General features: G+C 27.1%; 3 protein-coding genes across 5 annotated transcripts in view; 2 read left to right on the forward strand and 1 right to left on the reverse strand.

Moving 5' to 3' along the window:
• Positions 1-2,684, forward strand: part of LOC101489284 (probable serine/threonine protein phosphatase 2A regulatory subunit B''delta) — a 12,182-nt gene extending 9,498 nt beyond the window's left edge. For all 3 annotated transcript variants that reach the window (XM_004494694.4, XM_073366594.1, XM_027332774.2), the window contains 4 exons: positions 88-244; positions 495-620; positions 721-871; positions 2,095-2,684. In XM_004494694.4, coding sequence (XP_004494751.1) covers positions 88-244; positions 495-620; positions 721-861 — 424 coding nt within the window. In that variant the 3' untranslated portion in view covers positions 862-871; positions 2,095-2,684. The remainder of the gene's footprint in view (positions 1-87; positions 245-494; positions 621-720; positions 872-2,094) is intronic.
• Positions 2,685-3,815: 1,131 nt separating this feature from the next.
• On the reverse strand, positions 3,816-5,307 carry LOC101489605 (peptidyl-prolyl cis-trans isomerase CYP19-3). Its single transcript, XM_004494695.4, has 2 exons — positions 5,174-5,307; positions 3,816-4,588 (listed from the first exon to the last, which is right to left on the reverse strand). The coding sequence occupies exon 2, from the start codon at positions 4,569-4,571 to the stop codon at positions 4,053-4,055; it is 519 nt and encodes a 172-aa protein (XP_004494752.1). The 5' UTR covers positions 4,572-4,588; positions 5,174-5,307; the 3' UTR covers positions 3,816-4,052.
• Positions 5,308-12,960: 7,653 nt separating this feature from the next.
• Positions 12,961-13,808, forward strand: LOC101509275 (AT-hook motif nuclear-localized protein 20-like). The gene has a single exon (XM_004494912.3). The coding sequence runs from the start codon at positions 13,016-13,018 to the stop codon at positions 13,676-13,678; it is 663 nt and encodes a 220-aa protein (XP_004494969.2). The 5' UTR covers positions 12,961-13,015; the 3' UTR covers positions 13,679-13,808.
• Positions 13,809-17,924: the final 4,116 nt, after the last annotated feature.

Consider the following 17,924-nt stretch of genomic DNA (forward strand, 5'->3'; position numbering starts at 1 on the left):
TCCTGCTGACACAACGCCCTTAAGAAAACATTGAAAAATTTACCGTGGACGCTAATTAGCTGTGTGACTTTCACTTGTCGTGATTAGGTTTAAGTGTGTTGATTTGGATGGAAATGGAGTTCTGACACGGAATGAACTGCAATTTTTTTATGAGGAGCAACTGCACCGAATGGAGTGCATGGCTCAAGAACCTGTGCTTTTTGAGGATATATTGTGCCAGATAATTGACATGATTGGATCTGAGGTTTGTTTTCCAGTCTTCCTTCTATTGATTGTTTGGTCATGTTTCGTTGTGTTTTTGCAAAGTCATGTTATGCAAATCTACTGAGTAGTTAAAATGTTCGTTTTTGCATGGAAGATGACATATTCCAATATGCATTTTTGCTTCCTCCCTTTTTATCCTCTTTCTTGTCATTTGGTTGATTTCATTTTGTTGCCTTCAACTTTATATAACATTTTTTCTTAATTTTAAATTTGAATTCTTCATTCTGCAGAACGAAAGTTATATCACTCTGCTAGACCTGAAGGGTGGTAAACTCTCTGGAAGTATTTTCAATATCCTGTTCAATCTAAATAAGTTCATGGCCTTTGAAAGTCGTGACCCATTTTTGATTCGCCAGGTGTGTGAAAATTCAATAGAAGTTTATATGTTGTTGAGTCCGTATGATTGTCTGTTGTTGGTTAGTTTTGACTATTTTGGTGTATGTCCTGTGTGAACAGGAACGTGAGAATCCTACATTGACAGAGTGGGATCGTTTTGCTCACAGAGAATATATTAGGCTTTCAATGGAAGAAGATGTAGAGGATGTTTCTAATGGAAGTGCAGAAGTTTGGGATGAATCACTAGAGGCTCCCTTCTAACATCTTCTATGTAAGTTGAAATGTGATGGTAGAAATCCACTTTTACTTTGCATTAACAATATAATTCTGAAATTGTTGCTTTCCCACTGATATAGCCCGCCTAAAATCAGGCTGGCTAACAGGCCATGGCTCAGCCAGCAAAATGCTAGAACAGCCCTAGACAGGCTGCAGGTCACTGAACTATATGTGATTATTCTTTTCTAATTTAATTGTTTCTAATCATTTAGAGCATATTCTATGGCAACCTCGCCGTAGTAGTTTGAGGTATATTTCAGTCCAGGAGGCAGAAACAATTCCAGAATGCTCTGCCTTGGTGGATGTGGAGGGTTGCATTTGCAGCTTGGAACTAGTGTGTTTCCTGTAAAAAAAATAAAAATAAAACGTGCAGAAATTAGGTTGACTTGACTAACATAATATACTCGTTGAAACGTATAGTTTTATTAATTCTAATAAAATGTACAAGTCATCTATGTTATTAGCCCACTTAACCTGTTGTGCCGAGCCCTTGCACGCTGATGGATGTTATAGACTTATTTGGCATGCTGTATTGGGAATCCTAGAATAAGCTTATATAAATCAACATTTGGTTGGTCTGATTAGTAAGTGACTCGAGCACCTTAAGCAAGTGACCACAGTTTAAACTCTGACTCGTATATGGAAAATACCTGGTTGGGAGGGGGTGAACCCACCCTGTGTGCCTTTCCCCAATGGAAATTTATCATTGTTAAACAATGATGATTCTTCAATCTATAACACAATTAACAACAAAAAAATATAATACTGTGATAACTGCTTGATGTGAATATTGTATTGTATAACACTATTCATTAAACTCCTCTTATCTACAAATGTGTTAACTTTTACATCGAGTGTTATGGAATGCATCTTTGAATTTAGGAGTGTTATCACACACAATACAATATTTTATACTAAGCATGCATAACATTCACAATATTGAAAAATTTATACAACCCTATCTTAGCATGCATATCAAACAAACCCTAATCGACACGAGCTTGACTGTTGTGCTGGATGTAGACTGTTGATGTGGCCAAACATAGTAAAAAAAATAGACCAGTATATGAATTTGGGCTTGACCTAGGCCAGTTCAAGTTTCTTGCGTAGCCCATACTTATGTTATTTCGAATTAAAACTTGACAGCCCTTTATGTAGTATTTTTCCAATTTTCTTCATATTTTTGTAGTTTTCCATTAACTAAGACATAATTTTTAGGTACCATCTCACTTCAAGCATTAGTATACATCAATACAGTATATGAAAAGATATCGACACTCTAGATCAGATGACTGGCCGTTGCGCAGAGACTGTAGGCTCAGGTCAGCTTTGAGTCCCAATTTTGCCCCCTCAAAAGTGGAAAATTCTGAGCTTTGCAATGGAATGTATTTTGGATGCGGGCAATGCATCAACAACGATATCCAGATCTTCTGGTAGAGACAGACCATGGGACCATTATGATGAAAGTTTTGTTGATTGTACCAATTGTTACTGTAAAGTGAGGATACATTTCCTAAAGGGTGATCAGCCCCAAGTTGTATTTAATTAATTTCATTGAGTATGCTTGCCATAAGTAGCGAGAAAATTAGAGTAGTTTGTTTCAATAGTTTACTAGTTCATATGGCCTGTGATCAGTTTACTTGAAGAAAACATTTGCAAAAATTAAAAATAAAAATTTTGCCTTCACCTAGTACTCAGGCTGTTATTTGATGAATTTCCTTTCCGTTTTAGGCCAATTAAATTAAAGAATTTAATAAAGTGTAATACTGCAAATATAAATTGTATTATCGCCTCTGGATTATTTATTAGATTTGCCTGATGCATGAGTTTAATAATGTTTTTGTATATTTATTTTCAATTACTTAACAAAACAATTTATTGTTTTTGTAACAATATATTTAAAAATTAAAAATAAAGCAATATATATTTGAAAATTATTGAGTGGGTTGAAGACATTTATGAACAATTTTCCGCGAGACTATCCCAACTTAAACACTAAAATAAATGCCTTCTCGTTTTCAATCATGAAATTTCTAGTTTCTCTTTTAATAAGACCCAAAGTATTGTTATTTTGCAAGGGGAGGCCACAAAAGATGACATCACATCAACACCGTAGACAACATCAAAATGGTGTCTTTTAACCTTAACGAATTTCTATACTTTTTGCTAGTAGTTTAGTTATTATTTATTTCTGTCTCATAATTATTATTATGTCTTTTAAGATTTTTACATACATATTTAAAATAGAATAATAAAAATAGATATGTTATTTTTGTACCTAAAATAATAGATGTCATTTTACTAAACTATCTATCTTAATAGTAGATTCTTCACTATTATGAATCCAAAATATAATAATATTGTATATAATAATCATTCAAAAGTATTGATTTGAAACTGAAATAACATTTGTTTTAAGACAATTTATTATTTACTAAAATGAGACACATTGTCAAAGTGATGAAGTGTAAGTTATACTACGTAAATTTATTTTGTATGTAGCTGAATATAATTAGACGAATTCTTCATTATTGTTCTTTGGGGTTTAATTTTCCAGAGTTGATAATTTATAGTATGAATTTATCACAAGCGTTGAGAGATTGTGTGACCTAGTGTCGAGAGAAGAGTGTCAGATTTAATACATTTAAAATATAACCATTGATGTAGTGTGGTTTTGTATGGTATCCCATTGACAAGTCTAATCATAGTCCATCATAAGTTTAATACATCCACTTGATTATCACACAATAAAGAAAGGAACAATGTACCACAGTTTTTGAAAGATCAAATATGAAAACAGTCTGAACTAAAGAGGAACTGTAACATATCACCTTAGCTAATCGAAAGCATAAGGTAAAAGAAGATTTAATAGTACATAACTATCAAAATTAACATAAAGAAAATTAACATAAAGAATGTGAGTACTTGGAGACACCTCATATGAGAAGGCAGATTGTACATTCAATAAGCAGATTGTGCTTGTACATTCAATAAAAAGGTACTAAAGATAAAAACAGATTATTTTTTTACCCAAAGTTGTCTTTGAGAATTATGTGAACAACTACTTTACTTAAACAGTGGAAATTTACATTGAATAGAATGCATGGTATAACACCAAATAAGATAACAATACATCAATTCATTTCTCAACAGTTTGAACAAAATAATAATAGAATCTAGTTTATTTGTCCACAATCTTCAATTACAACAGGTTCAGATGTCTTGCCACTATGAGAACCCACCTTCTCCATTTCCTGAACAACACTGTATCCATCAACAACTTTTCCAAATACAACATGTTTCCCATCAAGCCATGGGGTCTTTGTAGTACATATAAAGAACTGAGAACCATTCGTATTAGGTCCAGCATTTGCCATAGAAAGAATACCAGGACCTGTATGCTTTAGAGTGAAATTCTCATCAGTAAACTTAGACCCGTAAATAGACTCTCCTCCAGTACCATTTCCTTTGGTAAAATCTCCTCCCTGACACATAAACTCTGGAATAATTCGATGAAAACCAGAACCTTTGAAGTGTAAGGGTTTCCCAAAATTTCCAATCCCCTTTTCACCAGTGCATAGAGCCCTAAAGTTTTCAGCTGTCTTAGGGGTAACATCAGCAAACAATTCCATTACTACACGTCCAGCTTTCATCCTTCCAATTAGAATATCAAAGAAAACTTTTGGATTCGACATTGTGGTTACAACTCCAACTACAAAAATAACAGACCATTATTGTGGATATATGTGTATACATATAACTAGATAAAAAAGCAAACAAACAAAATTCCTCATCAATTAGGGTTTTGAGATGATTCGGCGAATAAAATTAAAGAGGGAATAAGAATATATGCTACTATGAAGAATTGTACCAATATTAATGATTGGGACAAATCAAAAAATCACGGTGGCAACAATTAATGTAGCTTAGGAATATGTTATGCACTGATGTATGAACTAACCAGCACAAGACCGTCCATAAGCACAGCTAGTAAATATTTTTCGCATCAGCGATAATCGCAGTGTATGAGATGTTCAATAAACGATAAATAAATAACAAGAATTGTACGATAAATAGTTTAATTTAAGGAATGTGGATCATTTTGCATAAAACCCAGAGGATTAGATAACATCCGGAGGATCTAATTAGAGTGAAAACGATGCTTGATTTTGCACATGCTTTGAACTTGCGTGCTATGATAGAGAGCACGAAAGGCTTCGAAATGTGCAGTGTTTAAAAAATACGAGAATAATAAAATAAATTGAATTGAAATAGAGAATGAGAAATGAGTGAATACCTTAGCGTGAGGAAGAGGATGAAGTAGGCGATGTGAAACTAAAGGAGTGAGGCAATGGAATAAATAGACCCGTAGTCAGGGTTTAGGGTTTTGTAACTTTGTGGGCTGGGCTTTTTACTCCAAACCGTGTCTTGATGGATCCAGTTCGATTGCCATTTCCTTAAGCGCCCTGTCACAACAAATATTATTTTTTTACACTCTCACTCAACCCTCATTTTATTCTTTTTTAACAAAAATCTTTTTAGGTCTATATGATGTTTTTGAATAAATAACTTAATTAAGCATAGAGAACATAAACACTTATTATTATACAAATAAAATTGAATTGCTTTCATTGTTTTTATAAGTTATGGTAGAGAATTTATAGACGGATCATAAATTAATTTTGTTTAGTTTTTTAAACAATTTTACTAAGTGTGTATGTTAATAAATATACTTAAATAGGTCAATTTAGATGAGTTTTCATCTTCGATATTTTATGCATGTGTGGATTGAAGTAGCAATATCAATCACAAGTACTGACGGTTTGAATTGTTATTCCTTTAAAATATTAATTCCTTAGCTTCTTTTAGATTAACTCAAAATCAATTTTGATTTCATGCAGAAAATCTATAATATTTTGGGTGAGTTAAAGATAACTAAAACATATTATTTATAGGTGGTATATGATAAGTGAGTGACAAATAAATAAGAATAAGAAAATCACACAAGGATTTATCATGGTTCACCTAATATAGGCTACGTTGAGTTCTCACAATTTGTGAGATTTTCCACTAATGTGCTTAGCACCAGACATTCTTGCTTTCGCACTATCTTTCTTGGTCACTCTTGATCAATTTCCGAATCCACCTTTCAACCTTGAAATAATTTTTAATAACTAAAAGGATTTTTTACAACATACTTAAATTATCTTAAGAGATAGACTTGAATTACAAATGATGTGTATGATAAAAGAGTTTAGAATTAAAATCTACTCAAAACTTGTTTGAGATTAACTATGAGCAATAGCTCAATAAAGTGATCATTGATATATACTAAGAAAGAGCTTGACTTTTGTTTAAAAGAAAAACTTTGTTGCTTGAGTATGGCTGTTTAAGTATGGAATGATTGCCTTAAAGACTCTTACATTTGTCTTCTCCTTGACGTTTCTTTTATAAACAATGAGATGATTAAAAAGACTCAGTATAACCATTATTGAACCCCTGCAAGTTGTTGGTTCATGTTAAAGTCTATTAAACGCATGAGCTATTTGATCCATAATATTATTTTATAAACCATAACCTCCTTGATTTTGTGTTTTATTGAAATTGTGAATGAGTGATTTAATGGATGTGAAATATAAGTCTTTTCGCTCAGAAGCATGGAAAATTTTATACAAAAATGATGCATTAACAATATTGCACTCATGTCCTTGTTGTCGGTGCTCACAATTTATCAATATGGAGGTTGTCTTGTTTATATGGACCTTTAGCTCAAGTTCTTTATTTGATTATTGATTTGAACAATCTTTATACTCTTTGACATGAGGTTTGGACTATGGCAAATGATATGTCTTAAGTTTGTCTTTAAAAAAGAATAATCATAATGTTCTTCTAATCAATCTTCAATTAAAGTAAGACGTGATGTTCTTTATTCTTTTTATAGTGAAATCATTGATTTTTGTATAAATATATTTAATCTCTTATCTTTGAATAAATCACTAAAAAATACAAATTAAATAACAATATAATCAAAATTACTATTAGTGATTAAGTCATTGTTTGTTTATTCTCAACAAAAATTATTTAAGATTTTACCTCAACATAGATATCGTATAAATTTAAAAGATTCACGAGGACGCACAACGATTTTTCAAAAGTTAGTTGAAACTTTTGTAATATTTTATTGTAGTTTTATGTGATTGTGAAAATTTCATCGTGAAACTAAATATATTTTTTTTATTATGTTAATTAAAAACTCCTAACAATTGTCATGCGGAGTTTCAACTGAATCACTAACTTATGCTCTACGATGGTTGTCGTTCTCAATCAGTTTGTCATTGTTGCTTACGCTTGTGTCGTGCATGCGTCGAGTGAGACTACTCTATTATACTGGTTCGACGGTGACTAAGGGTGGAATGGGTATCCACAAGTATTGGCAAATAATCACATTATTATCTTTTAAATACAAAAATTATTTATATGCAAAATTAATTAATTTATTTATTATTTACTTTACAATTACATAAAATATTTCATCTTCTTTTTACAAAAAAAAAAAGTAGTATTACATAAAAAATTTAAAACATTAACACATAATCAAAATATATCACAACATTTCATAATAAAAAGTATTAATTAATACATTACACACATAAATAAAAATTAATAATTTTACTAATTTATTAACAGTTACAAATACTATTATATTCATTTTTGTCTCAATTAATTAATGAATAGTTAAAATTCTATTTATTTTATCTTCAAATTAAGCTATCTATCATGTGTGTAACTTCTCTGTTATTTAGTCATTTTTTTTATAAGTTATTGTGTTTGTGTTTATGGTTAAAATCTATCAAAAGAATAATTTAAAATCGAATATTTTTTTTTGTATATATATATATTAGGAATTTCGTTAAAAAATAGAGTGGCAGTTAAAGCCACCCAAAGTTCACATGATTAATAATTGTAATTAAATTAAATATTTAGTTGACATCATTATAATTTTGAATGTTATTAAGTCTTCTAAAAAACTTTCTCCAAATTGTAACTCATGACATTGTAATGAAATGAACTATTTAGTCTTTTTTTTTTATAAGTTATTGTGTTTGTGTTTAAGGTTAAAATCTATCAAAAGAATAATTTAAAATCTGACTATTTTTTTTTGTATATATATTAGATCAAGCAATTACTTCATTTTCAAGTAAATATGAATAATTTAAAACGGATAAAGAGATTGTTAGTTTTTTTTTTTTGTATTTAGAAATTAAAGTCATTGAAAATTGAGAAATTACAAAATCTTGTCGTCACCTTGAATGTTCATTAAATCACAACAATAACTATAATATTGATTGATTAGACTTATCAAATTTCAATGGTACATTCATAAATTGATTTTTTTTTTATATATATATTTGCTCTCTAAACCAATAAATTAATTGTTATTTTCGTGAAATAAAAATACCATTTCATAAGAAAAAAATATATAATTTAATTGTTTATAAGCATTATACTGATCTTTTACATTTTATCATAAAAAAATATTCAATATTCATTATTATAAGTAATAAAAATTAAAAAAATTATTTTTTATTTTGCTGACAAATTTAATAAAAATATTTAGTTATTATAATTTTTAAAATAGTCAGTAAATTTTTAAAATAAAACTATATTTGTAGGATTATTAACTAAACAATAAAACTTGCAAGGACAAAAATTAATAAATGTTATAATTGTAAGGACAAAACACATGTTTAAACTTATATTAAAACATTAATTTATTTATATAATTTTGTTTCTTGATGCATATATTACTATCAAATAGAGATGAGAATAAGTCAGACCGGCCGACCCACAAAGGCATGCAGCCTAGCCTGCTGAGGCTCAAGCTAGGCCATACTTTTTTTCTTAAACAGACAAGGGAAAAGTTTCTAAAAAAGTCTGTTTAGTTACAAAAGTCATACTACAGGGCCACATAATAAGTATTTTAGGCCTAATATAAATAATATTTGTTTACTACTATAATTATTATATTATTATTTTTTGTTATATATTCAACTTTTAGTAATTTACGCATATTAATCTCGTTTAATTTTTGACATATTTAAATGTATTATTATAAAATATAATTTAAGTATAATGTATATAAGGTCATATTCTTCAAAATGTGATGTTAAATATCACAATAGAACTTGATTTCATTGACATATTAACTTGTTATTCTATTTAAAGATATGTTTGATTACTTATTAAAAAATACTAAGATGAAATAGGTTTTTAAGTATACTAACAGGACATACCAGACTTCTATCAATGTTAGACTCAGATCTAAAAAATAAGCCTATGACATACCACATGCCAGACTTAGGCTTTGAATTTTTTGACAGGTCATACTCAAGCCTAGCAAAGCCTAACTCGGTCCAGCTTATTCTCACCCCTACTACCAAACCTCTTTATATATTAGTTTCTTTTGAGTCCCTACCTACATCTAACATACGATAATCCATAAATAACTAGCTGTGAAATGAATCTACGTGTTTGATTTGTTTATACATAATAGAAATGCATCAAACAGATAGAGTGAAACTACATTTTGAACTACCACAAGAAATACCACATCTACCAAGGACCGTGAAAAAATATCGTAAGGTAGATTTTGCATAAACAAGTCGACTATGGTTGAACATTATCTTACGAAAAAGATAACAATAAGTAGAATGAACTAGAGAATCATATTATTCTCTTTTCTTTTCTTAGGTTAAACCAATAAATTATAAACATATTATCATACTTGTCATTCAAAACATCAATATACCCGAAAGAATCCTGTCAATAGTTAGACAAGGGGTTAGGTCGCACCGACATTATCAGCATATCCAAACTTCTTTTGAATTGTAGGACAGGATCACGTATTATTACACAATTGCTCATCATTTCTAAGTTTTCTATATCCTATTCAACAAAAACAAAAACCCTAAGAAAAGTTCAACATATATTAACAAGAAATTATTTGTATTGCATTTAAAGTAAACAGGATGGCCGATAAAGCCGCCCAATGTTCACATGATTAATAATTGTAATGAAATTAAATATTTAGTTGACATAATTATAATTTTCAATGTTATCAAGTCTTCTAGAAAACTTTCTCCAAATTGTAATTGATGACATTGTAATGAACTGGACTATTTAGTGTTTTTTTTCTTCATAAGTTATTGTGTTTGTGTTTAGGGTTAAAATCTATCAAAAGAATAATTTAAATTTTGACTATTTTTTTTGTATATATATATATTAGATCAAACAATTACTTCATTTTCAAGTAAATCTGAATAATTTAAAACGGATGAAGAGATTGTTGGTTTTCTTTTTTAGTATTGAGAAATTAAAGTCTTTGGAAATTGAGAAATTACAAAATCTTGTCGTCACCTTGAATGTTCATTAAATCATTACGACAACTATAATATTGATTTATTAGACTTATCAAACTTCTATGGTACATTCATGAATTGAATTTTTTTGATATATTTGCTCTACAAAGTAATAAATTAATGGCTACTTCCGTGAATCAAAAATAACATTTCATAAGAAAAAAAATATCATTTAATTGTTTATAAGCATTATACTGATCTTTTATATTTTATCGTAAAAAATATGAAATATTCATTATTATAAGTAATAAAAATTTAAAAAATTATTTTTTATTTTGTTGACAAATTTAATAAAAATATTTAGTTATTATAATTTTTGAAATAGTCAGTAAATTTTTAATCCTTATAAATTTTGAACTTTTGTTTGTAGTTCTTGTAAATAAAAATCATATTTTTTAGTCAATACAAAATTATTTTGCAAGAAGCTTTAGTCTATGTTGGAACATCAACATATATTTTTGAATTAACTTTTTGTAAATATGTTTACAATACTATATAAAGTTTCCTCACAAAAAAGGAGTTCAAAGTTCGGTTTATATCTTTATATATTTGAAGAACTTTTATCTTGAACATATTTATCTAAAGTTAAAAATTTATAAATTTGTGAAGATGGATTCATAAATATGTACAATAATTTTGTAAGGACAAAAAATTGTGATTTTTTTATAGGGACCCAACAACAAATTTTCAAAATTTTATAGGAGTTAAAAGTTTATTTAACCTTTTTCAAAATGACATAAAACAGTTTTTTTTAATAAAAAAAAACTCATTTAACTATTAATTTAAATATCAAATGGACGGGTACATGTTGAATTGACACATCTACCTTATAATTTATCTCAAACTTACTTTTTGAAATTAATATTTTAGGAGAATCCTGCAAGTTGAAAATGATGCTCCAATTAATATTCTTTATCTAAAATAAAATAAAAATAGTAATTAATTTTTTTTTATCTTAATTAAGACTAGATCCATCAATTTTTTAATTACCACTTTTATTTATAATTCGTTTCAAAATAATACTCAATGAAATATATAAAAAGACTATTATTTTTTAAATACATGTTTTCGAATAAAACTAACAAAATTCGTAAGAGTTGCTTTTAGCAAAAATAATTTTTTCAAAACACAAAAAAAAAAAAAAAGAATATTCAATAGACTTAATTTATTATCAATTGAAAAAAAATTAAATTAAATCAGTTTTTCGAATGATTTTGCATTTTAAAATGCACATTTTTTTTAAAAAAATTACTTTTAATTTTCTACGTAGTTTTAATTGTTTTCTTTTACAATTCTAAATAATATTTGAATCATTTTAAAGTTATTGTTATTTACATTATATTTATAATAAATAGAACACATTAATGATTAATTAAAAAATTAATAAAAATCACTTCTATTTATTTTTTTATCATTATTTTTTAATCCATGTGAAATAATTTAATGTGACAATCATTGTGTGATGGATGACGGATAGAGTAATGTTTTATTTTGGCTCAATTGTAGTTTTGATTAATTATTTTTATTAATTTGCAAAATTAGTATAATCTCTTAAAATTCGACAATTTTGCTTATTTCATCATACTTTTAAACCAAAAATAAAAAATGAAGTTTAAACCTATTTTTAATTATGTGGCATACTATTTTATGATGTAAAACTAATGTATTAATTATTTATATATTATTAAATAAATAATAAAAATAAATCATTTAATAAGTTGAAATTAAATATTTTAGAGATTTTTATTGCAATTTCATGAAAAATAATCATTCAACATTATTGTATCATATGTCATGTCACTTAAAATATATAACATCACAATTTTTTGATTAATAAAATACAAAATAGAGATCAAAATTATTGAATTTTAAAATCGGAGATTAATTTTCTTGAATTGTTAATAAAAGAGTCAAAATTGTAATTAAATATTTTATTTTCTTAAACAACTAGTACTTTCATAGTCGTTGAGTGTGTTCTAAATTATCCGTTAATGACAAATGACTCTTCTTAGTGTATATTTGTTTTATTTTTTAATGAACTAAAATTAATTTTTGAATTGAAAAATTAATTTTAATTTTAGCATGTTGAAATATTATAAAACAAAAATGAGTTTACCTTAATAATTAATTATAATTTAAAACTGGAACTTGAAATATTTTCCTTTTGAATTGATTTTTAATTTTAAGTTAATTATTAAACTCATTTTTACATTAATGTATCTAAATATAAATTACTTTATGGTTAACTTAATTTTAAATAAAATCATTATTTTTTACACCAAATCAGTTTATATTCCCTCAAAATTAAAATGTTATAAATTTAAAGTATCTTTCAATTTAATATATGCCTTTTTTTTTTACAATCTATCTCTTATTAATACTACCAATTTATCTCAAAAGATCAAAAAGAAAATTTGAGTAATATATATTTATATAAACAAAGGACATTTTAAAAATATTTACACATATTTATTCAAAGAGAAAAATCTAAATATATAACCCCGTTAAATTCCTTAACATATGTTTAATATATGTGAAAAATACAATAATGCTTATAATTATAATCGAGGTAATATAAAAGATAAAATAATTATAACAACATACTCTTTAAAATGATTAATCAAAATTTAAATTAATATGAGATCCACCTATCCTTTCTCTATATATTATAGTATCATAATTCCAACTTTTATATTCTCCAACTGATACATTGTTGAATCATGTCTAACCCGTGGTGGAGCAACACCATGGCTCTTCCCGGAGCCGACAACTCTTCCCCCAAGAAAAGTTTTTCCCTGAACAATACCACATCTACAGCAACTTCAAGTCATAAAGAAGAGAGAGAAAATAGCGAAGAGACCAAAGAAGGAGCTATCGAAGTGGGCCCAACTCGTCGGTCCAGGGGTCGTCCATTGGGCTCAAAGAACAAGCCCAAATCCCAAGTATTTGTAACTAGAGACGGCCCACATGCACTTCGAAGCCACGTCATTGAAGTAGCAAACGGAGCTGACATAACAGATTGCTTGATCGAGTTCTCAAGAAGGCACCAAAGAGGTGTATGCGTTCTCAGCGGAACCGGCGCCGTCATAAACGTCCATCTCCGACAACCGACAATTCCCTCCACCGTGATGGCACTTCATGGCCGGTTCGAGATCATTTCACTCTCCGGTTCATTTCTCCCCGGAACTTCTCTTCCGGGATCCACAGGGCTTACAGTTTGCGTGGCGGGAATTCAGGGACAAGTTATGGGAGGTGCTGTTGTGGGACCCCTTGTTGCATCTGGTACGGTTGTGATAATGGCGGCTACATTTTCCAATGCTATGTATGAAAGATTACCGTTACCTATTCAAGAAGAAGATCGTCGAGAGGGAGCACCCTTTTGATTCATTCATTCAATGTTATATCAATTTCAAATTTATTAAGTCAAATAACTCAGTACTTTTCTTATCATAATAAAATTGATTACAATTCAATATGTGTGTTTCATTTTGCGGAACAATATTTGATATTGAGGAAATAAATATTGATTGTGTAAAAAAAACAATTATATTTAAAACTAAATCAAAAGTAAAATAATTTATGTTTATGTTTATATTTATATTTAGATACATAAAATTTAATTAACATTGATTTGAAGGTAGAAATAAATTACAAAGGAAAAAGCTTCAAAATTATAATTAATTTTTAAGAAAAAACCAATTTTATGTGAATATTCAAATATGTTAGAATCAATTATATAACTCTAAATTAATTTTAGTTCTATACAAAATGAACCAAACTTACAATAAGAAAAAATAATTTGTCATTAATGAAAAATTTATAACATACTCAGAGCCAAATATCAAAATATTACCCATAGCTTACAAATTAAATATATTACTCCCTCATTACAAAGTAAATATCACATTAAATCATTTTATATTTATTGGAAAAATAATAAATGCAGAAAAAGATTAATAATTTAACTAGATTATCCTAATTCGTCATGCATATATCCTAATTATTATAAATATAAAGTAAATGATAATAATTTTAAAATAATGCACATAATTCTTATTATTTAGAATTAAATAAAAATAAAAACTAACTTTTTTTAATCAAATATGAAATTATTGTAAAACGAATCAAGTAATTTTTATTAAGTACAAATTTGAGGTGGAATACACATTATATTTAAATAAAAATAACTCTTTGTAAAAATAATCATAGTAGTCTTCTTTTATCGTTAGTTCACTTATTTTAATATTTAAATTTTAGTTTTTATTTTAATTGTATCTTAACTTTCTTAATCATACAAATGTTACTTTAATAAAAAAAATATTCAAAATAAAAATATTATTTATAATTCTAAATAAAATTTTAATGATTTTTTATTTAATGATTATTACATATAAAACTTTTAAAATATTATTGTATATTTTATTGATAATCAAAAAAATTATCAATAATTTTGATTGATAATTTCATAAGTTTTTTTTCTTCTAATTATAATATTTTTTTATATATTTACAAAAATCTTAAACGATCCACTGTAAATTTATCTTTTTAGCTAACAATTTAGCTTACAGTTTTATATTATATCAATAACAAAGCTACATAACCACGTTAGGTAGGCTACTATTAGACATGCGTCAATCGTAATATAAGCTTTTTCTATTGCAAGCAATCAAATTAATTTTTCTATAAACAATGTTTCTTACAACTCCTTTTTGTCAGGATTACATGTTGATTGGTGATTTTTGTTTATCGAATAACATGACTTACCAGATATTTCTGTGTTTCGTGCAAAGTTTAGTTGACAATAAAAAGTTAAAATATAAAATTTCACATTGGAAATTAAGTTAAAAATTGCTTATTCAACTTTTGAAAATTGTACTTTTAATCCTTAATAAGTGTTCATTAACCCAAAGTGAAATATAGAATGTCTTTAATTCCACTGTATCTTCCCAACGTTGTTCTTCGATTCCCACTACTATTTTAGGTCATTCAATAAACCTTTTGGACATTAAATATTATAGGTGTATATGTTTGTGGTGATGTCATATAGTTCTTATGTTCGTTCCCAATACATTTATCAACATCGTTTCCTATGCCACTTCCCTATACACTGTGAGATTCATTGTGACAATGACAATCACGCTACGAGTAAAATATCTCCCCCTCATGATCTATGTCCATAACATTGGTATATTAAAATAAGTTATTTCCTCTTTCTTATAACATAGTGTTATCTAAAAATTTTATACAATATTTTAATTTTTTATTAAATTATTTATTTTAATTATTAATAAACTTTTTTTTACTATTAATACAAACTGTAATAGTAACTTAAAAATTATGTATATATATTCATCAAAAGACATATAAAAAATAATAATAATTAAAATTATATTAAAAATTATGAATAACATTTATATTTAGACAACTTGTTTTTTCTTAAATTTTAATTATTATAAAACTGAGTAAGTATATCACAACAATGTATTTTATTTTTGAACTCTAACATAATTTATAAGACTTTTCTCTTTATTTGATGTAGAACTTTCTTATTTAACGTACAAATTACCTTCTAATAAAAAGTTGTTGTATTTAATTTTATTTTTATTGTATTTTCTCAATACAATTTATTTTTTAATTATAAGCATTTTTTTTAAATATCTTTAAATATAAATATTATTTTAATTTATTAAATATATTTATTATTATTTTTGAATATATTTCTTTTAATACTATTAATTTATCTTAAAACATGAACAATTAAATTTAATACATTAAAATTTAAATATTATATTACGAATTAATATATAAAATAAATACATTAATTATTTTATTAATTTTTTTTTAAAAGGTGTAAAATTTTTGAACTCTAACATAATTTATAAGACTTTTCTCTTTATTTGATGTAGAACTTTCTTATTTAACGTACAAATTACCTTCTAATAAAAAGTTGTTGTCTTTAATTTTATTTTTATTGTATTTTCTCAATACAATTTATTTTTTAATTATAAGCATTTTTTTTAAATATCTTTAAATATAAATATTATTTTAATTTATTAAATATATTTATTATTATTTTTGAATATATTTCTTTTAATACTATTAATTTATCTTAAAACATGAACAATTAAATTTAATACATTAAAATTTAAATATTATATTACGAATTAATATATAAAATAAATACATTAATTATTTTATTAATTTTTTTTTAAAAGGTGTAAAATGTCATGAGTGTTTATATTAAATTACGGAGTTATATTATTTGAGGCCATTTTCAATATTTATTTTGGGCATCAAACATTATTGGTGAACCTGTTACTATACGGTTTCATGTTCCTTCCCAATGTTGCATTTATTAGCATTGTTTTCATATGCGACTATTTAATACTTCCTGAAATCGAATATGACAATTGTAATCGCGAATGTGAGAGGAATATAAGTAGTACATAACTTTGGTAACATAAGGTAATTTGCATATATTCGTTTCTATGATTACACGGTTCACAATATCTTTTTGTTTGTCTTTTCCAAATGTAACACGAATTATCGAACGTTTGTTATGCACAATTCAATTTCCGAAAGAAAGTAATAGGTTCTCTTTGATTAAATTGTCATTTCAAGTTGTTTCCATTACACCGTTTGACATGAAATAATATTGGTGCAGTGTTAATGATAACATATATTTATTGTATAGTTGTTGAGATAAAATCTTTCAAATGATTTTAATGATAACAAAATTACTTAAGAAATTATGATTGTGATAATATGTACTCTTGAGTGTATTCATATAAGAAAATATGTTATTAATCATTAAAGCAAAAAGAAGAAAAATATGATTCAAATCTGAGGATGAAAAACCACGTGAGAATGGAAATTGCTGTAGATAAAAACCATAAGGATGGCCTGCAAATTGAAAAATCCTCAGATCTGCCCAATTTATGCCCTCACCAGAACAAATGCTTTTATTCATTAAAGAAATGTACAACAAAGTCAAAGAATGAATAAGTAAAAGTATTTGAAATAAAGAAGTTAGAATACCAAAAGAAAAAAGGACAAGAATAGCTAGATCTAAGTCTAAGAGGATGACATAATAGGTTGAGGATGGTCTAGAAAAGTTGAAAGCAACCCATCAAGCATGTGCAAAGGCTAAAATCAGATCATTTGTTGGGCTTGCACGATTTAATACATAAAGAAGTCAAGTTAAAGAAAGGCAACAAGAAACAAGGCAAAAATAGACAATCACATGTTGCTGCCAGATATGATCCTCGGACTGAGTATGACAGTCCTATGTAATAGGGTGACTTTCTCTCTCTTGTCAGCATCACCTCAAAAGCTGACATCAACCTAGTCCTTAAAGTTTTCACAAAAGGTTGCAGCTCACATGGTCAAAGAAACAACTTTGCACTTCTGATAAAAGAGAATAGACATGGACATGACAAGATCAAGTTACAAGAAAGCTGTGCATGCGCGAGGATGGCTGCTGCCTGGGCTAGAAAGGCTGGATGGCAGTTCTGTAAATATGATGAAAAACCTTGGATCTTTAGAAATGAGTTCCAACAGTCATCAAAGAGCTTGGACCCCTATAAAATGCAACAAGTTCTCCATCATAATACACACAAACACAATTGC

The sequence above is a fragment of the Cicer arietinum genome, chromosome 3 (assembly GCF_000331145.2).
Source record: "Cicer arietinum cultivar CDC Frontier isolate Library 1 chromosome 3, Cicar.CDCFrontier_v2.0, whole genome shotgun sequence".
Lineage (NCBI taxonomy): Eukaryota > Viridiplantae > Streptophyta > Magnoliopsida > Fabales > Fabaceae > Cicer > Cicer arietinum.

Excerpts from the sequence above, each read along its gene's own strand:
- LOC101509275 (XM_004494912.3), top strand. The coding sequence starts at position 13,016 with ATGTCTAACCCGTGGTGGAGCAACACCATGGCTCTTCCCGGAGCCGAC.
- LOC101489605 (XM_004494695.4), bottom strand. The coding sequence starts at position 4,571 with ATGTCGAATCCAAAAGTTTTCTTTGATATTCTAATTGGAAGGATGAAA.